We start from the raw sequence: 25,055 nt of genomic DNA, 5'->3' as shown, positions 1-25,055 counted from the left end.
ACAATGTTAGAGTAGATTTGATTCTTTACTTCCTCCCCAAGCGGGGCTGGAACCTGTACTTTTCACTTCATACTTCTACGGCAACACCGCCTAGCATTGCGCAGACGCCTTATCCCCTCCTCTAACTATAGCTGATAAAAAATCAGCTTTCGTTTCGGGAGGTGTTATGATGATCATTTCTGTACACTTAAAATACTTTGTGTATTGCGTCTAGATGTCCTTGTTTAATTCCTACGAGAAGGTAACACCTCCCGAAACGAAAGCTGATTTTTTATCAGCTATAGTTAGAGGAGGGGATAAGGCGTCTGCGCAATGCTAGGCGGTGTTGCCGTAGAAGTATGAAGTGAAAAGTACAGGTTCCAGCCCCGCTTGGGGAGGAAGTAAAGAATCAAATCTACTCTAACATTGTTAGGTTGATTTTCTAGGCACTTTATATATATATATATATATATATATATATATATATATATATATACATATGCATCATTTACTAATATATGCAAATACTGTATTTACAGAATATATATGTTAAATATAGATATTGGTTATATATACTAAAAGAATTTCAAAGAGTTCTAAAAATAAATATGTCTCAAAGAAAAATTCACCCTTAAAGAAGTTTTGACTTGATAAATAGTTTCTCAGAAACAGGTTTGATACATACTGAGTTCTGCAGTACACGTTCCTATTGTTACCATTCGGTGGATAGTTCTCTATCGTACAAAACTGATCTTAAACGAATTGGCTATACTCATTAGGAGCATTCGGACTGGATGCTAAATAAAGAGACAACAATAGTTTTTCGATAAGCAACACTGTTTAATCCATTAAAATTAAAAAAAAACCCCAAAGACATAATGGACTCGTAAAAACTCCAAATAAAATTGAGAATGGTGCATTGAAGAGGTCAGTCTCTCAAGATATGCATGCATCAACCGCCATGCAAATCCAGACTCACGACTAGGGAAAGTACATCCTCGGTAAATTTACAGATCAGACAACTATAACAATGTCTTCAGAACTCAGACAACGACAATACATCTCTCAGAAGTGGGACAACTAATACATTGTATTGGTCAGCTAAATCGTAATGCTCAGAGGTATTTTTATAGTCGGTTAAATACATTTGGAGAACATTTGTTTCGTTAGGAACACAATATTGGTAATACAGTCCGTATAATGTGAGCACAAACGCTCGTAGCCTGTTATGTCTGATATATAAATGGCTTACTACGATGGGACATTGGGAATGCTATTTAGAATCTTATATTCATTTTAGAGCTATTCCATCAACACTTATCGTGTGGACTTAAATATCGATCAACTGTTGTAACTTAGTTGAAGAAAAAAAAATTCACTCATTTAAATAGATATAAGAAGATGTGGTATGAGTGCCAATGAGACAACTCTCCATCCAAGTCAAAATTTATAAAAGTAAACCATTATAGGTCAAAGTACGGTCTTCAACACGGAGTCTTGGCTCACACCGAACAGCAAGCTACAAAGGGCCCCAAAAATTACTAGTGTAAAACCATTCAAACGGGAAAACCAACGGTCTAATCTATATAAAAAACAAGAAACGAGAAACACGTATGAACTACATCAACAAACGACAACTACTGAACATCAGATTCCTGACTTAGGACAGGTGCAAACAGATGCAGCGGGTTTAAACGTTTTAATGGAACCAATCTTCACCCTTATCTGAAACAATAGTGTAACATCACAATATAGAAAGACACTCTATAAACTATCAATTGAAATGGCTTAACTCAATCAAAAGACATATTAACACCAGTGAACATACACTGAACAAATAAATTTGATCTATGATACAATGTAAATACAAAATAAATAAACTAAGGGAAGAATAATAAAAGTAACATGTTATACCGCTGTGAACAACTTAAGAAAAACAATATGCTTGAACAAAAATATCAGCCATTTGCAATAACTTTAAACACAGGTAAATGAAAATAATTTTGTTGTTAGGTAAACGTGTACAGTTCAAATGGAGAAAGGAAATATTTTTACAAAATAAATAATTTTGATGTTTATAGTACGAAGAAGTGAAAATTTATAGTAATACCAAAAAACTTCTCAAAGCTGGTATATAGACCAGATATAACCCTGAATAAGTAAACATTAAATAACAAAACAGCATTACAGTTAGTATCAACAGGTCAAATAAACAAGAAAGTAGGATTTGAGAGTACTCGCAGTTACTGACAGCTAGTTAAAATCCAAAAACAATTAATAATAAAAAATCATGCATCAGAGACTGAAATCAACTAAAACACATCCCAGGGATTTAGTATTTTGACGTCATGGACAGTCAAAGAAGACATGAAAGTTCATTTGTATACAGTAAAAGTAATAGTGTACTGCAATTGGTATTCCTTACCTTATTTGTTTCTTTTATCTACAATCTAACAATCCTTCACTAGCTATTCCTTTATTTGTAGTGTTTTTTATCGATGATCAAGCAGGTGAAATCAAACTATACGAAGGAGAGGAGTTTTGTTTAAAATACGTGACGTCACGTTGGAAATACATGTATGATGTAAAGATCTACAAACAGTTACAGAACTCGATTACTGTTCCTGTTCATCATTATAAAATCAAGAAATATGTGACAACTGAAGATTCTGGATGGTATCATGCAGAATGTCATGGCGTTAAAAGTCAATATACTTGGTTGACAGTTCAACGTAAGTTAGTTATATGTCTAACAGAAATTGTGCTGTTTTCCCATTTTGTTTAACGTAATAGAATGCAACTATTCTTTATTTATGCATCAACGTCTATACAAGATAATAGGTAAAATATATAGCTTCAGAATTGCATGTTCTTATATTTATGGTTAGGACGATTTAGTATCGTATTGACCTCAACCAAAGGCTAAAATTGTTATATTATTAATCAACAACTATTGTATGAACAATGTAAAATTTGGGATATATAGAATGTATTTTAGTAACATGCTGTATGCCCTATGCTATATGCTGTTTGTGACTTAAGAAAAGCTAAACACAATAGTAGTGGCGTACAAACTGAGTAAATACAAATGTGCATGTGGTCAAGTTTCAAAGAAATCACAAATCCTTAAAAATATTCGAATAATATTTAAAGATATCGAATTATTTGCGAGTACTCAAAGTTAAATCACATATCACTACACACGATGACAACCAAGACTTGCAAAAGCAGACGCATGAAAACATTTCGAAAAGTGAAAAGGAAAACTTTATTTTGTCAATAATCAACACCTCGATCAAAATCCCGTGCCTGATGACAAAGCACGACACACGGATCTTTAGTTATTTAGTTATCGTTATAATTTGGATGACTTTCTGTTATTTGATATGACTATGATTCATTATGAATGTAATGTTAATGCAAAACAACATGATAGATACATTTATTTTCAAGTGTAAGATACAATTATTATAATTAAAACATTCACCAAATTGCGCATTATGTTTAACAAGTATAGAAATAATCTACGGAAAAAACTTTTAAATATTTTAAAACGAAAAGTACGCCATGTTTCTCTTAAAACATTTAATTTAACGAACATGGCTGCAATGCAATATTCAAATTGTGCAATGTGATTTAAATATATTATTTAAATTATGAAACATTTTCAGACATTATTGCGTTATTTATTAGAGTAAATATAACTCTTTGTAATAAACTTTAAATAGATAATATATCAATTTTAAATCTGTGTTGTGTAGTTCCCTCATATTTTTCCGAAATGTTTTATAGGCTGATTGTTTTTTTCTGTTGACATTATTTTGCTTTTTTTACGTAAATAATATAAAAAAGATGAACTTTTGTACATTCTTTATCTTAAAATGTTGACATTGCAATATATGTTTTACATAAATTTATCTAATTGCTATACTAAAGAATAATCAAAAAATATTTCAAAGAACATGTAACGACTTTATATGTGCAATGTTTTAGTCATACACTAAGCAAAAAATCATTTTCTAACAGAGAGTGTTCATACGATATAACATAAAAGATAATATTATATTTGCCATAATCCTTTCATATGAACATGATGAAAATGGTAATTTCCGTAGCAACTAAGTATAAGGTTACTCAATTTTATATTGACTCGCTCTTAAATATACTAAGTGAATTCGTTCTTTTATCGGGATTCCACAAATATCTTTATCTTTTTTGTTTACAAAGAACACATTAATACAACTGGTTTTCGTTGATATTTTTTTATAACCGCCTCTCTTGAAATAACATCTTTCAATTATCTTTGCCATTATATGCAACAGAACATGGATCAATTAAACGAGTCTATGAATTTCTTTATCAATCGATTATAAATAATCTGATTATTAGTGAGTTGTCCCACTTGTCGTTTGTTGAAAATGCTCAAACCGCCGTTAAATGTTATCCCTCTCATTGACGTGTATTTAAATATAGATGCACAATTATAATATCCAATATGGCTTCAGTTGCAATGTGTCGATGCCCATGGTTAGACAGGAAAGGCATTATCGGGACTATCATCCATTATACATGTTTGGCAGAAAGTTTAGTCATGATGAGCTACGGCAACGGTACATGTTCAATATGACACCATTGATTTCCTAAGTGATGACCTTTTAAGATTTGGAGAGAATCGAAGTAGCGTAGCCGCAAAAAACTGCGTTCACTATTGAGCAACAATTCATGGCTTCCATTCTTATTTACCAATATGGTAGTGGCCGTCAGTTGCATGAATTTGGAGATACAATGGGTTTTAGCAAATCAACAGTGTCAAGTTTCGTTAACGATGGCTTGATAGCAATAGATTGATTGATTAATTCCAATGTGCTATTTCGTGGTTGTCAGTTTGTATTGATAGAGGAAGCCGGGGTGCCAGGAGAGAACCACTGACCTTTGGTAGGAAAACTGACAATCCTAGTTAATTAAGATTGCGGTAGAGCTCAACTGCCACTGATGGGATTCGAACTCATAACTTCAGTGTTGACAGACTAGTGATACAGTAATTCGACTACTTAGACCACTCGGCCAATGAAATACCGATATCAAAGGAAGAAAAATACATACAAGAGCACAACAATGAACAGAACTATGTCTTATCTCAAATCTGGATTTCAAAATGTGATCGGTCGTCTTCAAACATGTAACGAAGACGAACCTTATATTTTGAAAAAAAGTTTCCTCCACAGTGTTAATATACGGGTTGTTTGTAATCTTCTAGATACGTGTAATTTTGTTTGTTGAAATTTTTGATCGACAGAAAATCTGGTTAGTTTGGCATTTTGTTTCCTTGCTTAACAAAAGTAACATTAAGAAATACACCTTAAAAATTACTTGTGATGATCGAATATTTACCAATACATTTCAAAGAATAAAAAATATATGGAATTTATGAAACAAAAGTAATTTGTAATATACTACATGTGTTTGCATGGTGACACTTCAAATAGAAAAATGTGACCACCACATACATGTATTTAAAAAAAAAAAAAAAAAACATTCAGGAAAGTTCCCTATATAGTACCATATGATCATGTTTTCTAGAGACTGCCAAATATGATCATACCCGTAGTACTATTTTAGAATATATTTAGACAACAGTAGTTTACTGATGTCCAAATATCATGAATCGATTAAGAAGAAAAATCTTAAGACGTCAAAAGGAAAAAAACTGAGGGAATCGCATACACTCAAAGAGGAGCGAGACCTGGTCTGTCGACAGGGTAAAATTTCAGATTAAACTCCTATTCTAGTAACTTAGGATGTTAGTTTCAATCATTAGTGAGTTGAGGAATATACATATTATATCAGTCAACTAATTCTATGAATAAAAATGTATCTGGTTTCACTGGTGTTAAACTGATCAAGGTAACTGCAGTTGCCACGATCCCAATATGGCGGAGGTAGAAATAGGTAAAATCGTTTTCTGCCAATTTCTCCGTGTAAACGTGTTGTTTTCGAGAATAACTCAGCCGCCAGGTTGATCTGTACGGTTTTGTTTTGTGTGTGCGTTCTTAATATTATATATGGCTTCGTTACCAAAATAATAGCCATCGAAAATTGTAGAAAGATAATCGTAACACCATGAAATTTGTTTGATATGATAATCGTAGCTGGACAATCTGATAGTCGTTATTTGGACATGAGAATAGTAACTTATCAGTGATAATCGTAACTTTATCTGTTGATCGGGACGGCGACTATAACTAAATCTTGTTTTAAAGTTTGATAATGTGACCAGACTAAAGGAATAATTGGTTATCTTAAACTAATTTGCTGTTTTCTTTGTAGATATAGTCTATATATTTTACAAATTAAAATTTACGGTAAATGTTAATGGTATATTGTATACTTAAAGAAAAAGATATATTCCCTAATTTCAATGATTTTTACAAATAATTTATAACAGCAAATTTCAATCAATATTCGTTTTTGCATGCCAGTACCAAAGTACTGGCTACTGGGCTGGTGATACTCTCTGGGACTTACAGTTCATTAACAGAGATATCGAACGGGGGGAGTTATAAGATTAACAGTACCAATTGTCCTGTTCCAGATGTGTATTTCGACAACTCATATTATGTCTCTTCAGCATGTGTTCAGTGAAGCCCGAGTCCAAAAATATTTGAAAATCTAAAACCTAAAACAAACGTTGAAGAGCTTACAAAACCAAAAAGAACCTTAATAAAACCAAACCTGGATAAGGAATCAAAGCTTTGCATGCAGGAGATATATTTCTTAATCTAAAAAAAATCAATATTTTATAACAGCAAATTTCAGTCACAATATACGTATTTGCATACAAGAAACGACGTACTGGCTACGTGACTGGTGATACCCTCGGTTGCTAACAGTCCACCAGCAGGGGTATCGACCTAGTGGTAGAAATGACATTAATGGTACCAATTGATCTGCACCAGATGCGCTTTCGACTATTAATGGTGATCGTGAAAAAAATGGATTCACTTGATGGCAGCAGATATAAGATTGATTTATTGATTGTTGGTTGCCTTAGTCTGGTGGCATATATTGCATGCATGTTCAGGACGAGAACAAATTCATAAGATATCGGATTAAAATTTCCCATTCTGCACGGGCGCAGCTGTGTATCTATACATCCCAAACAGCCAAAACGGACGCCCCACTTTGGCAAGGGTTTTACTGCCGGTCGGAAGAAGACCAAGAGTGACCATATTTCTATTCCCCAGTCACCATGGGTGTGGGCAGATATAAGAAAGCTAATCAAAAAATGGAATAGAGCATACAAAAAGAATAAGAAAACTGGGGATAAATAAGATGCTACTATAAAAGAATTGAAGAGCAAAACCCAGTGAGAAATAAGAAAGCCGTTTTGAAACACATAGCAGACATAGTAACACAAAATAGTGAAGCTGACAGCAGTACTGACTGCATGAAATGGTTTGGACCTATATAAAGCATAAACAATCAGATGGGAGTAATATACCACAATTATAAGAATAGAATGATTACTACATGACGATTCATCAGACAAAGCTTATAACATAAATGCACAGTTAAAAAAGGCAATCTCGGGTGAAAAAAGACGTAAATGAAACACAAACCTAGACAATTTAGATGCAACATGTCTGGTCAGCACTGAGGGTCAGCATAAAACAGCAATTTCTGCCGGACTGGCTTATATTTTTTTACAAGGCATTTGACAAGGTCATCCATAGTCTACTAATCCACAAGCAATCATTGACAATCATACCACATCTTATTTTTTTTATTTTGAAAGCTAAACAACTGTACGTTTCTGATTCATTTCTATACATGTATATTTGTAAAAAAAACTAAATCCATTCTAATATGGGGACGAAGTCCTAAATTACAGTAGAAAAATCAATAATAATAGAAAAAAAATTTAAAAAAATCTACTAATGAACTCAAAATCGTTAACTTTTTTTTCTAACTTTTTTATTTTCCCGCATCTGCGCAGAAATCTTTTCCGGTATCGTTTATCTCGGGATTTGAGTAAAATATTTGAGGGACGTGCCTTATAACAGTAAGCAAATCAATAGAACTAAAATCAATATAAAAATCAACATACTATTGAGATCATAGCGTTTCTCTGTTTACATTGAAAATGACGTCACAACTTAAATCCCTAACAACAGGACCAACATCGGAAACGTATTTTCGTTTCTTTTTCAACAGATTCTGGAGTAAAATATGCTTGAATTCAAAAAATAATTCATACGGACTTCGTCCCCTTTCACAGGTAACACCTGCCTCATATTAAAGTGATCAAATCTGTATGGAATGATTGAAAAACTTAATAATTTTATACCATATTTTAGTCATCCATTAAGGTATGCCTATGGTGGTGAACAAAAAATTATATAGCAGTTTCGCGTTCGTTGTTATTATGACGCAATCTTTTTATCAAATATTCCGTTAGCAGAGGTTACTGATAAAAAATCAGCCACTATTATCATTGAAATATTCTACAGTTACGATTATCTATCCAGTTATTTGTTCACAAGTTACGATTATCTTCTTTCGGAGTTACGATTATCTTCCTACAATTTTCGATGGCTATTATTTTGGTAACGAGGCCATATATAATATCAATAACACACACACACACACAACAAAACCGTACAGATCAACCTGTCGGCTGAGTTACTCTCGAAAACAACACGTATACACGGAGAAATTGGTAGGAAACGATTTTACCTATGTCTACCTCCGCCATATTGGTCGTGGTAACTGCAGTTACCACGATCAGTTTAACACCAGTGTGGTTTGTAGTCTTTTCTCTCCTAAAATATCTGTTACTTTATTATAATTCGATGTTTGGGGAAAATCCGTATTGTATATCGGATGCGGTGATTTATTTAAGGGAATAAGAATTTTTAAAACTATACATCCTGCATGTAATTTTTCCCGTGAAAGAATTTATCTGCAGACAAAAAAAAATTCTATTGAATGTTAAAACCATTGATAATATTTTCCCTTTACAACAAATATTTAGATAATTATCGACTTCCCAAAAAAACTTTAGGGGGTATGAAGAAATATATTCTACGTAATAGCTGATAAATACAAATGTCCATCTGTGTATTAGAAACGACCTGTTGATGTCTGTTAACTTAATTAAATACATGTAGAAGTATTTTAAGATATTTTTTCTCAACAATATTTCATTTACAATGTTACCATGTTTTGACATATTTGTCAGTACGATATAATTTTTAAAAGTAATACACCACAGCATTTAACAACTGTTATGATAAGGAAACGCATGGAAGATATAACCCTCCCACCTAAAAAAAACATCAAAACTCACTCTATTGTATGTCAATTGTCCACTTTTTTGAATATATTTTGTCGATCATACGTTATGGATTCGTAATACTTGTAAAAAAAAAGCTTTAAGAAAATAGAGTATCTATCTAGCTTTACTACAATGTACCAGTATCTATCATCTGAATCTGCTAATGATTATTGTTTAAATACTTCGTCTTGATACCATATTGTGACATGTGCATTATAACAATATGATTTTTTTTTAACAAGGTGGTAAGTTGTAACTACCAAGAGGCATTAGCATTGCCCTCAGTTTTGACAGAAAATTGGGATATTTTAAAATATTTAATGTCATGTATGATCAATTAATATGCATATATATATATATTTAAACACACTTGCAAATGTTCTGCAAAGCTCTATCCTTCCGGTAAGTTCATCAAAGTATGAAATTACATCAAATCAAATTAAAACAATATATGTATATTGTTCCTTATAAACTACAACATTTCTTATTTCACGCACATGTTAAAACTATAACCTCCAGGGTGTAAATAAACGGTATCACTTCAGTGTGAATGTTGGGGTTCCATAATCCGTCTTTTTTTAGTTCCACACAAACATAAAAAAAAATCCCCGCCAGTGTTATATTTCAAACATTTTTTACACAAACATGCATTCAATTCATTTTATTTTCTTAGTAACCATTATAAATTGTACATTCTATTATCCGTCAACTGCGTTTATTCACTTGTATAGTACGAATATTATTTACGGATTATTACGCATGCTTACGTGTTGTTTACGATTTCATTCAATTCGTATTACGATGACTTTACGGATTGTAACAAGTGATTATAAGCACTTTATGTGTAGTTATGAATACTTTATGAAAAGATATTTATACTTTATGTATACGTTACGTATTATTGCGTATTTTTATGATTTGGAGAAAGATTTAAAAGCTGCAAAATTGCAAGTACTCGTATATAAACCCGAACCACACACGAAGGCAACACAAAGATGTGAATTTTTATTACGATGTTTATACGCAGGACACACAAAGGTGACACGATGACTATACGATGTCGCATTGAGAATAAGATGCCTTCAAACTTGGTCACGAAGGCGTCACGAGACCTCCCGATGGTATAAAACCTTCTGCCGGCCGTGGTAAATTTAATTTATATACCTGATTTTTTGGTCATTTATCCTTACATTACAAGATATTTTAATTTCTATGTCAAAGTAATTTCCAATCAAAATTTTAGAAACAAAATGTATTACTCCATACACTTTTTGCTTTAAGTTACAAAGCAATATGTAAAAAAATAATAATCTGTTCATAATCAGAATGTTAGTGTCTATGTGTTGATTTTACTGCCACTGCATTGTGGGAATAATTACTGGAGGATCCTGGCCTGCTATGGCACCGAAAAAGCCTTTGAGGTAAAGGAGTGACCCAGGTATATTCTAATTCGCCTCAAATCCTGGGTTCCAGTGATCCTTGCCCTCTTATGGTAAACATCCAGAAGAACTTTATCATTTCTCCATGACCCTGGGATGACATCCTGGTTCTTGTCCTCCAAGTCCATTAGGTTTTTGTCGGTGGCTGGATATCTCTGTCTGATTGGATTTTCAAGGATTACACAAGCTGTGATTATTTTTCTGTATGTTTCTGGCCTCTGGTTCATAGTCCTCGGCAAAAGTCGGAACTTGTGTGCAAGAATACCAAAGGCATTCTCCACTACACGCTGGCTCTTGAAGTTTATAGTTAAATATTTTCTCATGGTGCTCCATTTTTTCTGATGGAAAACAGTTTCATCAGGCACTTTCTGATCCCAAAAGACATTTTCCCCTACTATTTAGTATGGGGCAGGAACGTCATCACCAGGTAGAGACTTCTCTTCGGGTAGACTGAAACTTTTTTTCGGACTTTTCAAGCCTGTCGTCAGTTCTGACCCTTTGTAGATACTGGCATCGTTCCTGGAACCATCAGGACCGACATCAATCAAGATAAACTTGTAGTCTGCGTCGACAAGGGTCATGAGAACAATGTATAATGAACCTTGAATTCGCAAGGTCTTTCGGAAATTTGTTGGCATGCCAAAGATTTTGCCACCGCTCACGAAGTTGCTACCGGAGCCTGAAAACTCAACCGGCAGTCATATGATGGCTTAAGACGCCCCCACGAATGACCCGATGTTTTTTACGATCGCACCCAAATTTGAATGTTTCCTTTACCGTGTGTCCATCTGATGCCAATGTCGGGACTGTGTGAAGCCTGCATAAGGAATCGTAAGAAAATCCGTGTATGTAAAGGGGGCATTCAGCACATTACTATAGAAAAATCCTCGTAATAAATAACATTTCTCTTTAAAAGTCTGTTAACGACACAGCATTACACAAACATTCATTCAGTTCATTTTATTCTCGTAGTAACATTGACGGTCACCTGTGTCAATTTACGTACACAATAGGATTGTTGTTGTATTTGTATCTTTGGGCCAATGAAATCGGACGTTACAATTTGTTTGTTTGCGATACACCAGAATGTTATCACCGATAACCAAACGTTAAACTTGACTGCAGTTCAGTGTTGAGCGGTACTTTGTGTCTTTTGTCTAAATGATAGTTTTTTTTAGGTGCCGATCAAATGAGTCAAGCCAGTTTTAACTGATTTATACATCTTGTTCCTATCTTCTGATTGTACACAACTGTCTCATGCTAGGTGAGGGTTAACCATTATAACATAGGTTTGATCCCGCCACATTATATATGTACCCTTCTTAATTCAGAAGCCTGTTACAGTAATTCAGTGGTTGTCGTTAGTTGCTGTCTGTCATTTTTGTTTTTTCGTTATATATACTGTTCAAAAGAAGAAACGCATAGCTCGGACGAATTTTTCAAAATGCAAAATATATATGTTACAAGGTAAAATGACACGGTCAATTGAATCTTCGAATTTTAACAGGTAAGTTTTAGACTTTAAATGCCCGTTCTTTTGATTTGGCTTTCTGCCACAAGAATTTTGCGACTATTTTCGCCGATAAATTTTGCTAACGTTTTTCACGAGAATTTTGTAGTTAACTCAACTGTTACACTTTTGCGCATATAAGGACAAAGAATGAAGATTTAATTTATCACAACATTAAAACGCTTCCATGCCAAGTTTGGACCCTTCTATTTGAAATATCGTCATTGGCCGTCTCCAGGCCGCAGTGTCCCATAGTGAAGTAGCAAGAACTTAAAATGTTAACCAGAGCACAATTTCGCGATTTTGGAACTGATACCAGCAGACAAGCTGAACTAAGGACCGCCCGAGGAGTGGACTTCCTCGCCTAACGACTCCTGGACAAGATCGCTACATCCTGATATTTCATCTGTCGCAACAGCAACTGCAGTTGGGATACCAGGATCGAGAAGAATCAGCTCACAAACAGTCCGCAATCGACTGCGACAACATGGGATTAGACACAGGAGGCCGTATTTTGGACCCGTTTTGAGGCCGTTACGCAGATTGAATAGAGTCCGATGGTGCAACAGATTGAGGGGCTGAACATTCCGAAACTAGCGCAGAATCTAGTTTAGTGATGAGTCCTGTTTTATGCTTCAGAACTCGTGTCTACCGGCGCATGAATGAACGTTTTGCTTCCTTGTGTGTCTAAGGAGCGGAGAACTTCGAAGGAGGAAGTGTTATGATGTGGACGGCTATCTCTAATGACCGTAAAACGGAATTGGTACATGTTACGGGTAATATAACGGCTCAAAAGTACAGTGACGAAATTCTCCAACCCCAGCTGATGCATGTTATTGACCGACAGAGGGAGTTATTCCAGCAGGGTAATGCTAGGCCTCACACAGAGCGTTTAACAATGGACTATCTTGAGCAGAATAACATCGATGTGTTACCTTGGCTTCCAAATCACCGGACTTGAATCCAATTGAGCATCTATGGGACCAACTGGATAAACGTGTGCGCAAGCGTCAACCTCCGCCTCAGACCCTTGATCAGCACCGACAAATGTTGCAACAGGAATGGCGAACAATTCCACTTAACAACATTAGAACATTGATAGCATCCATGCCGAGGAGATGCGTAGCAGTCTTAGCAGCGAGAAGTGGTCACACACGGTACAACATTTAATGGCACCGGAAGTAACTTTAATTGTGATAAATTGACTTTATTCATCTATCTCGAAGGAATGGACTGTCCTCTCTTCAATCAAACACGTCTTGAGTGAATATCTTTATTAGTTATTGTAAAATTTCCATTCAAAACAAATGTATTAAAATTCTAAAAAAATCCATTATGTGTTTCTTTTTTTGCAGAGTATATAAGACTGTTGGTTTTTTTTCGTTTGCATGGTTTAATATTTTGTCAGGTCGGGGACTTTCAAAGCTGGCTTTACAGTATTGATTTTGTTCTTTGTTGAAGGTCGTACAATGTTCAGTAAGCTATAGTTACTTATATCCGCTTCAACTGCACTTTGTTGGAAAGTTGCCTTATTGGCAATCATGCCACATCTACTTTTTTTTTTATTTAGAATGTTGATAACATATATCAAACACTTAAAGATGGATCAAATACCGTTAACTAGTGCAATTAGTTGAAAGCATACAATATGCAGACTACTAACTGTACATCCCTTGAATAGATACATACATGTTCCACTTAGATAAATATACTGTGCCATGTAGAAGTAATTGTAATTTGTTTGCAAATGTACATCTATTTGTTACTATTGTTTTCTGTATATTTTTGGTGTATTTCCCCATTAGAATAAGAACTAAAGGCAAGCATTGTCATCATCTTGAAATATCATTGAGAATAATTGATATTGAACCTTGAATGAAGTAAGTCTCCCTTTTATGCAGCAACCATTAATTGTTGTGTGTGTGGGTGTGTAGACATGGGTTGAGGAGAGAGTGTTTTTATTCTTAATTTCGTGAGAAAAAAAAATGTTCAAGGAGGGAAGTGAAAAAAAAAATATTATTCCGAAAAATTCAAGACAAAAATCATTGATCAAGGCTTAAATTATGTCACCCTTTTTCCAAGACATTTTTTTGCCATTAATATATGATTGCTATCAAGTGTAAAATAACTTTTGTCTAATGGAACATATGTATGCGAACGTTATATTAATACCAACTGTTACTACCCTTTGTGACCAGCAATATGTGACAAAATCTAGCCATCTTCAAATGTGGCTTATAAAAGTGTTTGTTCGCGTTCAAACAAATAAACTAAGATCAAAGTTGCTTGTAATATTGACATATTTGACAAACATTCTAACCTCATTTGCCGTACAGGCATTATTTTAAAGTTGCATGTCTGTAAATTTGAGTATATATATACATGGTATACATAATTATGTAATTATGCTGAACAAAAGGGTTGCTGCATGCCGATATCCTTAAAATGTTCTCTTATTCAATGCCTCTACATTTCTTTAATTCTACATGACTAATAATATTTCGATATGGGGAGTGTAAAGATAAAGTTGCTTGTTATATTGACATATTTGACAAACATTCTAACCTCATTTGACGTACACAATTTCAATGATGAGTTTATCAACGAATCCATAACTGATGAGGAATAGCAGGAATAACACATTCATCCTCTTCAATGTAATTAATAGTTTCGAATAGGAAAACACTCTCCTAGGTATACAGCAGGATGAACACATGTCCGTCATATTTGTTCTTCGTAAACTGTTTTGTTATAAATTAGGCCGTTAGTTTGCTCATTTGAATTGTTTCATATTTTTTATGTCGGGGCCTTTTATAGCCGACCACACGTAATGGGTTTTTCTCATTGTTGAAGGCCGTACGGTTGCCTACAATTGCTAACATCCACTTCATTTGAACTTTGGTGGATAGTTGTCTCATTAGCAATCATACCACATCTCCTTATTTTTAAACATATACGGACTGATACTTCCTTAAACTCCTGTCATTTTTTCAACAGTTGCATGCATGGTTTTAAACGAATCCCAAAGTCATATTAAGCATTTCCATAAATACACGACTATCATTCGGTATATATCGAGAACAACGATCGTCAACGTAACGTTGGTCAAGCATTGGGATAGGATCGTGAAAGCAATTAGATACAATTCAACTAAAAAATCTGTGAAAATATCTGCTGTTTTGTCAAAACGCAGAAAAATCAGAAAAAAGAAATATGTTTGTCAAAATGGATCAACTTCCCGAATAATACGATGCACCAAGATTAAGAAAAATGCAATTTGAGAAAATCACAAAAAGCGACACATTACCATATGCGAATCATTAAAAAAAAGCACGTTTTGGAACTATAATGGTCAAATTCCAAAAACTTATGATATATTGGAAAAACAATATTTTGTGACTGTGTCAGATAGTACAGTCAATTGAAATTGATGTTTGCCTTATGGTTAATATTATCTTTAAAAAGAAGGATTTTGTTAATTTTTGATAAAAATTGACCGTAAAAATTTAGACAAAGCTTTATTTTGACCGTGAAAACTACGCGTGATCAATACTTGCAGACTGTTCAGGTGTTTGCTTATACTTTATAACCGTACGATCATTGTCATTAACAGAGGATAGACAACAAGCCAACTTATATGTTAAAAGTCTAGCGATTTCATCCTTTACGGGATTTATGGATAATAATGTTCGTAACTTAAGAAAAATATATGTATTTATATATATAAACACATATTTATAAAAAAAGAAAATGGGGTATAATTGCAAAAAATTGAAAACAACACGTTTAATAATTTCATGCGTCCGAAGCGCTTTTCTGGATTTACCTTCATCGGAACGCTCAATGCCAAACATTTGAAATCCGAGGGATATATAAGTACCGAAACAGTTGAAGAGCTATATGACAAAAATACCTAAAACAAATAGCCAAATTCATCTAAGGTCAACTTTGCCTGAGAGAGTTAAAACCTTAGTTTCTTTATAATTTCAAAATTTATAAACGGTAAATTTTAGAAAAGTTTGTTATGAATCATGTCAGTACCGAAGTACTGACTACTGAGCTGACGATACCCTCGGGGACTGATAGTCCACCAGCAGAGGTATCGACCCAGTGATGTAAAAAATTCATGCGTCCGAAGTGCAAATGAGACAACTCTTCACCAGATACCAAATTGCGTAGAAGGTTAGCGACTATTGGTCACCGTACGGCCTTCAACATTGAGCAAAACAATATACAGCAGCACACGACAATCACTGAATTGAACCATTGAAATTAGAAGCTCCTGACTTGGAACAGACAAAGACAGAATCTGATGGCGTTAAACATGATTGCGGGCACGCCAACCATCCCCGAACATGGGACAGTGGTGTAACTGTACAACATAAGAACAAACTATAAAAATCCGTTGAAAGGGCTTAACTCATCGATTCAAATAAAATAAAAACTAACAAAACACAAAAGACACAAAGTACAGATCTGAGAGTATTCACAGTTACTAAAAGCTAGTTAAAATCCTATAAACACAAATAAGAAAATCGTGTATCTAAGGCCGTGTTCACACCAAAATTCGCGTACTGTAAACATGTTTACAATCAGTTTCGTGTAATTAGCAATGGTTTCACATCAAATGTGTTCTCATCTGTACATCGGTTTGAATATCTGTACACGAGATCTGTTCACACCAGTAAACTTCATGTACACGTAATTTGAATGAACATTACATAAAAATGAATTGAAGATTTCTCTGTAAACCTTTGTATCAGTTAGGCGGAGACCATTTCAGAATTAATTTTTTTTCTTATATTTTTTTCTGATAGGGGAGGGGAGTAGATAAATTGTTAAGATTTTAAAAACAAATATATTTGTTTCAGGAGGGAGGATGTGAGAAAAATCGTTTGAATCCATTTAAAATTAAGGGTGAGAGTTTCACCATGGAGTTTAAAAAATGTTGTTGTTTGTTTTTTGATAAAAGATGTCACGATTACGCAAGCTAAACAGCATAACAATAAGCGAAAAAGGGATTTTCGAATGATTGATTGGTTGATTGTTGGTTGCTTAGCCTCCAGTGGCAAGTACTTCGTACATGTTCAGGATGAGAACAAATTCCCAATTAATACAATAGGTAGGTCTAAATAAAGACATGTTCAAATAGGCAGCAAATCTTGAAGAAAATCATTCAACTTGTGTCACCGATTTTGGACGGTAAGCTGCGATTGGATCATATTGTGACACGTGTTTAAATCTGATCAACACTATTAGAGACATATAAAAACCTATAAGCATGGTGTTTTTTCAAATCCAAAATATATGCCTATATATATCTAATTACAAGACAAAATCCATTAATCATAACATTTCATTCACTAATGAAATAAGAAATTCATTCTTTTTACACATTTATATTGTTATTGAATTCATATATATTGAATTCATATATTTTGGAGAAAACGTACGATTTATATTATTTTTTAAGGGAGAATGGGGGAATGGAATGGCACATCCTGCATTTTGTCAACAAAACAGAATCAAACCTGTTTATTTTAAATTAATCCCCCCCTTTCCGTTTTTCTCCAAATAAAAATCAAATGATTGCTTGCTTATCTCTGAAATCTTTTTCATACATTACTTACTTGTGAAGTTGCATTTTAAAAAGTCTCAAATGTGTACGACATTCATCTTTTACTTGACACGATTCTTTTTTATAAAATTTTTAAATTCTTGAATTTCTTGAGAAAAAAATCTCGGCTGAAGGGAAGTAAAAAAAAGTTTGTTTAAACTGTAACTTACATTAACTGGTATATGGCCATTTAAGTTTCTAATCTGTTTAAGTTTGCTACCGCTTCTAAATGCAAAATGTACTACTGCTTTCTTGAAACGTCGTACAAGTCAGATACAAAACAAAGGTAACAAAAAAAAACCAACAGGTTAATAACTTGATTTAAAAATAATTCATAATAGTATTATAATCATTTTTATTCAATAAATGTAACTACCTAATATATTCATAATAATATTCACGTTATTAATGCCTAGTTGTATGTACACTTAAACCACACAAGGTCCACATTGCGTATCGACTGTATGTGGTAAAAACCTGATTTAAGTTACATGTAAACATTGATTTTTATCAATGGGAACGTAATAGAGTTTAGTATAACTGTTAAGTACACTTACACCACACCGAGTTTAGCTCAATGGGAACTCGCCTTAGACTACCCTGTTTTAATTAAGAGGCAATCATAACTTGACTTCCAATATAAAAAGTTCACCAGGAGCCTATCTTGTCGAAAAATAAGTATCGCTGTACCTACATGTATAAGTAATGATAAGTGCATTTGCGAAAGCACGAAGCGAGAGGTGGTCTGGGGCGGGTCTCCCTTTGTTGTTAGGAGTACAGAAACATTTTTTACAAAATAAATTTGTTGTTCACAGTACGAGTACAGAAGTGAAAATTTATCGTCATACTAAATACTTATCAAAGGTTACATATTAAAAATAATGAGACGAGATATAACAAAAAATAAGTAAACATTGAATAACAGAAATGCATTACAAATTGTGTCAGCAGGTCAAAGTAACACGAAAGTACGATTTGACAGTACTCGCAGTTACTGAAAGTTAGATAAAAGCTAAAAACAATTAATCAAACAAAGACATATAAAAAAAAAAGAAAAAAAGTCTGTATTCGCTTGCCTGGTGATGCATGCACGCTGCACTAGTGATAACAGCACACATTGTCTAACTATAAGAGAAAACAAAATAAAAATGTCTGGAGATAAAGATCCTGCGAACTGGCATTTTTTTTTTGCTAGAACGTTAAACTATATTAGCTCGGTGGAACTCGAACAATTAAGCAGGACTCGGATCGTTCATTGTTTCCACCGTCGCTATTTAGACTACGTGGCATAGAAATTATTAAACACAGCAAATTTAAACCAAAAATTATTTCGGGATATGTTCTATGTACATATAAAGTTTCTTTTATGAAATTGCTCATGCAATTTGACGGTCATTCCGAAAATGGCAGCCAATATTTAATTTTTGACACCCGAAATCAATTCAAAAGGGCGAATAGTACATATGTTTCAATTTTCGTTAAAAATCAAATAAGGTTATCATATACACTTTCTGATTAAGCTTCTGTATAATTTTGAGAGGCATTTGAAACATTAATATAGAAAGACATTGTTCAGAGAATAGGAATTTAGTTATTCATATGATGACACAAATCATGTTTGTTTACATTTTGTATGTCATTGCAATGTTAAAAAGCAATCTGCCTTTTGAATTTGTAAAAATGGTGATCTTTTAAACTCTATTTGTTTGATATACTGATCATAATGATGAACTTTCCTTTCAATATTTGCCCATATAACTTGATACCATATAAATAAAACATAGCTGAGAGGATGATAGAGGAGATTGTTACCCCTAGAAAACATTTTTAACTGAGGCGTAGCTATGTGTTATCTAATTTATTATACTGAATGTTCTATCAAGATTGTCTTTTACTGTTAAATTTTAGATTTAAGTTACTTAACTATGACGTCACGTACATAGAGGCCAAAACGTAGAGCTTGGGCAGTTTCTTTAATTTATGTAAACTCAATTCATTGCCCTGCAAATTATCGATTTCAGATTGGTCTGTACGAGAGGGTGACATTCAAAACATTATCTTCCGCTGAGCCATGGGATAAAGTATATTATAATACTTCATGTCAAAATGCCAGATTTTGATTGGTTAATACGAGGGAGACAATTTACTCTATCCCATGGCAAATACTCTATTACCCTTCACGGAGACGCTTCCTCAAGTGTACATGTGCGCTTTAATAAATACGGATGATTGTTATGTACAAGACGACATAGCTTATTACATTGAATTTGAAATTTAATAGACAGTAATAACAGAACATTCAATATAATAAATTAAATAACACATATCTGAGAGGGTGATAGAGCAGATTGTTACCCCTCGGAAAGACATTGTCAACCTTGGCTTCGCCTCAGTTGACAATGTTTTCTCGGGGTAACAATCTGATCTATCACCCTCTCAGATATGTGTTATTTATATATTACCTTCCTCGTATTAGCCAATCAAAATCTGACATTTTAACGCGTAATAAATTTGGTTATCCATTGACCTTTCATGTGTTCTCTTGATAAGATTGCATTCGAGAACCTATATCAGATCTTTCACCGCAATACTTGGCAACCGTTACTCATTCTTTCACGATCATTTTTCTCGTTGCAACATTCACTTTTGTATCATTAGATAATTTAAAGCCCGCAAATGTATGGAAAGCCTACACTGTCATATATTAGAGATTTACAAATCGTTATTCTGAAGCTAAAAGTGTAAAGTGTATAGACCGCGTGATGAATAATTAATTCATCAAAATGCTAACTCTAAATTATTATATGCTAAGTTGAATCTGCGTTATCATGGGTATCATTCAGTATATCGAGAAAATGATCGTGAAAGAACAACTAAAGGTGGTTTACTAAAGCATTTGATAAGTCCCCCATCCAAGATTAGCTCAAAATTAGATTTTTACGGTATTAGGAATCAAAACTTAAATTGGATAACAGATTTAACTGACAGGCAACAGCAGGCAATTTTAAATGGTGTTTAATTATCTAAATTAGCTGTTGACTCCCAAGGGAACAGTATTAGGCCCCACATTATTTTCACTATTTATTAATGACTTACCAGAACATGTAACTTGCAATGCAAGACTTTTTGCAGATGACTGCTTATTATATAGAAATGTAAATAATAATTCTGATGCACAATTACTTCAAAATGATTTATCTAGTTTAGTCAAGTGGGAACAGGACTGGCAGATGAATTTTAATCCTGAAAAATGCTATTTAATACATATATCTAAAAAACTTAACACTTCTGCTTTTGATTATACATTGCATACTCATGTATTAGAATCTGTTAAAGACAGTAAATATTTAGGTGTAACTTTAAGCCATGATCTTGACTGGGGAACACATATAAATAATATTACCTGTAAAGCAAATAAAACCTTACTAGGCTTTCGTCGTAGAAATTTAAAAAAAACTGCACACGTAAGGTTAAGATCCTTACGTACACATCGCTTGTCCGTCCAGTCGTCGAATACTCTTCCCCTTTTTGGGATCCTTACAAAAAGCACCTCATCACTCAGGTTGTGCTGTTTCAGCGTAAAGTAGCCAGATTTTTCTATAATTCTTATAAAGACAGAACACCGGCTGCAGTTTGTAACATGATTAATTCCTTACAATGGGACAGTTTATATAATAGAAAAAAAGCTAGATTAACAATGCTATATAAAATTAATTGAAGGTTAGTAGAAGTTCCGAAGGACAATTTAACAAAATCTGATAGACGTACTAGGGGGCAACATAAATTTCGGCAAATAGCAACTAATATAGTCTTCTATAAATATTCTTTTTATCCAAAGACCATCTCTGACTGGAATCCAATACCTTAAGCAATACGTTTGTCTGGAACCCTGGAATCCTTCAAAAGTTACATATCAACTCTAACATTTGAAGGATCCACACCAACTTATCAAACCACAAATCCACTGTACATAATGTATATATGTTATTTATTGTTTATAGTAAATTTATTTAAGTCCATATGTACATAGCACATAAGTTCCAGGAAGTTTAACACTCCTTCGAAGGAACCAACTCCCGTATTCGGAAGAAGAAGAAGGAATCGTGAATGCAATTAAGTGTAATTCTATTTAAAAATCTGTGAAAAATCAGCTGTATTTCTTTTGTATTTTCTTTTGCTTTTTTCTTAACGCTTGGTCAATGTGTAGTAAATAAAATCATTTTTCATCATAATGGAACTTATATTTGCAAAATTCAAAGCTCAGTTAAAATTGACTGAAATGTATGACTTTAAAAGAAAATACTTGAAACTCAATTTCCGTCTGCAGGAACATAAACTTTAATATCAAGATTAAGTTTTGTTGAGTTTTCCTTGCTTGTCCTACTGCTTAAAATACTTTTTACAACTTTTACAATGAGTTTGGTAAAAAATCAAATGTATTGAAGTGTCAAGGAATATTGCCCCCCCCCCCCCTTTGTATTCATCAGGTGTCAATAATTAATCAATAATACAGTTATGGTCATGAAACAATTTTTATTAACTATAAGTCAATAAAAGTTAAGGTAGAAAACTTTTATTTGAGACAATTTATGGGATTGGGCTGAGTTTATGCAGTTTTTACATTAGGCTATGCTATCTGCCAAATACATGCAATGACGAATACTATAACAGGTAAAAATCAAATTGTCTCATACAATCTTCATGGGGACAATTTTTTTTGTGATAAACAATTTTTTTTTTACTGTTTGATATCACAGAAACAACTTACTGTGCATTCCTAGCAATTTCAGACATTTTTTTTATATGCATGCATATTGTAAGGGTGAAAAAGCTGAAAATAGCACAAATTCAGGTGTAAGGCTCTAATCTGGCAATATTGGTCAAAAAAAAGGTTGAAATGTGGCTAATTTCATTTCAAATGATCAGTTAAGAAAAAAAAATCAATTGTTGTCTGATATTTTTGTTTTCATCGCTCTTCGCTTTAAAGAGACCGACAAAAATGTTTATCAGACGTCTTTTGTTTTTGTTTTTTTCTTTTTTTTTCACTGGTCAATGAGTAGTTCATAAAATTATTTCTCATCATAATGCAACTTATATTTGCAAAAATTGAAAGCTCAATTTAAACTGACTGTTCTGTATGACTTTAAAAGAAATATTTGAAATTCAATCTACAGGAACATAAACTTTAAATATCAAGATAAATTTTGATTGATTTTTCCTTGTTTGTTTTACTGTTTTAAAGATTTTTTATAACTTTTACAATGAGTTAAGTAAAACATCAAAGGTATTGAAGTGTCAAGGAATATGGACCCCCTTTTTTCATCAGGTGTCAGTAATGGACCTTTAATTGATCAATAATATAGTTATGGTCATGAAACAATTTTTATTTACTATAAGTAAAAAAAAAAATCGAGCAATATGAGACTTTTTTTTACCTAAAGAAGATTGAAATTTGGCTACTTACATTTAAAATAAGTAGTTAAGAACTTTCACCGCATTTAGCTTAAACGGTGATAAGTTCAAAATCACTATCTTTTAAACCAAATTTTGCAATTTTGACAGCTTTCTAAATATTTTACTTCAAGTTTAACTTCATAAAAACCAGGTATATCCTAAATTGTACATGTATCAACTTTCTACATGCCAACTTTCAACCAATGTTTAAAATGTTGTAAAGAAATACTACCGTTTGAAAGTCAAGTACTACTAAAAATAACCCCTGGTTTTCTGGAAATCTTAAATAAGTATACTATAGAGCGCATTATTCCTCAACTGTTAATGCAAACTCATGGACAAGTAAATTTGGCTCAAAATGGTCTACATATATATTTCTTTCACCAAAAGTTTCATTTCTGCAAATCTGTGTGTTAGTTTAAGTAAAAATGACATCAAAAGCAACATTTGTTGTCCGGGAAGGGCTACTTTTAACTACGTTCTAAATTGAAGTCGGTAATTGTTATATCATGTGTATATACAGATACAGGTATATAACTTCTTTCTTTTAGTTATTGCCAAGAACCAATTAGAGCTTACATTTTTTTATGTCTTTTTTTATATTAAAGTATAGAACAGGCCAACTGAAGGAACAAGGCAAATAATATTGGAAAGAATATATATATAATAGTTTAATTTAGTTGACAAAAGCATAGTCGTATTTCATCATTTCGCATACATACAAACATACGTGCATTTTAAAGATAATCACATATTCTGCCTATTTAAGGAGTGACAGGAAGCTTGTATTAAATGTTTAGGCCACTATATAAACGAATATATAGATATGATTTTATTAACAGGTGCAACAATTGTTGAAAATCCACCACAAGAATTAGCATTATTTGAAGGAGAATCACTCACATTACGGTATAAACTCTCCACAGACAGAGTCCAACCTACGTTGTACAGAAACAATGAAATCGTAGCAGCAGCTGCTTGTATATGAGACAAAATAACAAGTTATTCTAATTTTCTATAAAAAAAAAGATAGGAATAAACTAGAATAACAGCAGTGTTATTTAGTTAATGGTTGTATCTTTTCAATTATTAGAAAAATAAGCAGATGTGGTATGAATGCCAATGAGACAACCCTCCACCAGAGACCAAATGACACAGAAGTTAACAACTACAGGTCACCTTACGGCCTTCAACAATGAATAAAACCCATATCGCATAGTCAGTTATAAAAGGCACCGAAATGACAAATGTAAAACAATTAAAACGAGAAAACTAACGGCCATATTTATGTACAAAACAATGAACGAAAAACAAATATGATATACGGCAACAAACGACAACCACTGAATAACATGCTTCTGATTTGTGACAGGTACATACAGAATGGTGCGGGGTTAAACTAGTTTGCTGGCGCCAAACAAAGTGGTGTAACAGTACAACATAAACAATAAAACTATAAAAATCAGTTGAAAAGGGCTTAACTCATCAGATCGATACAAAGCAGAAAAACACATCTAACAAAATCACAGACCACACGTGGCAGGCCTAGGGTATTTATACATTGCCACAACAAAAAATACACTAAGTACAGACCTCAGAGTACTCAATAAAGGCAACAGTAGTATACCGCTGTTCAATAGTCGTAAATCGTTTAAGCGAAAACAAATCCGGGTTACAAACTAAAACCGAGGGAACACATCAACTATAAGAGGAAAACAA

At 33.3% G+C, this 25,055-nt stretch overlaps 2 protein-coding genes across 2 annotated transcripts in view; one reads left to right on the top strand and one right to left on the bottom strand.

Moving 5' to 3' along the window:
- Window positions 1-25,055, bottom strand: part of LOC127728939 (uncharacterized) — a 667,964-nt gene that overhangs the window by 179,066 nt on the left and 463,843 nt on the right. The gene's annotated exons all lie outside the window — the stretch shown is intronic.
- LOC127729666 (uncharacterized) overlaps window positions 1-25,055 on the top strand; it is a 306,784-nt gene that overhangs the window by 74,381 nt on the left and 207,348 nt on the right. Inside the window, exon 9 of the mRNA XM_052237520.1 lies at window positions 2,466-2,711. Coding sequence (XP_052093480.1) covers window positions 2,466-2,711 — 246 coding nt within the window. The remainder of the gene's footprint in view (window positions 1-2,465; window positions 2,712-25,055) is intronic.

Source organism: Mytilus californianus, unplaced genomic scaffold (assembly GCF_021869535.1).
Source record: "Mytilus californianus isolate M0D057914Y unplaced genomic scaffold, xbMytCali1.0.p SCAF_2, whole genome shotgun sequence".
Taxonomy (NCBI): Eukaryota; Metazoa; Mollusca; class Bivalvia; order Mytilida; family Mytilidae; genus Mytilus; species Mytilus californianus.
The sequence above is the reverse complement of the archived record's forward strand: the minus strand, read 5'-3'. Positions and strand labels throughout refer to the sequence as shown.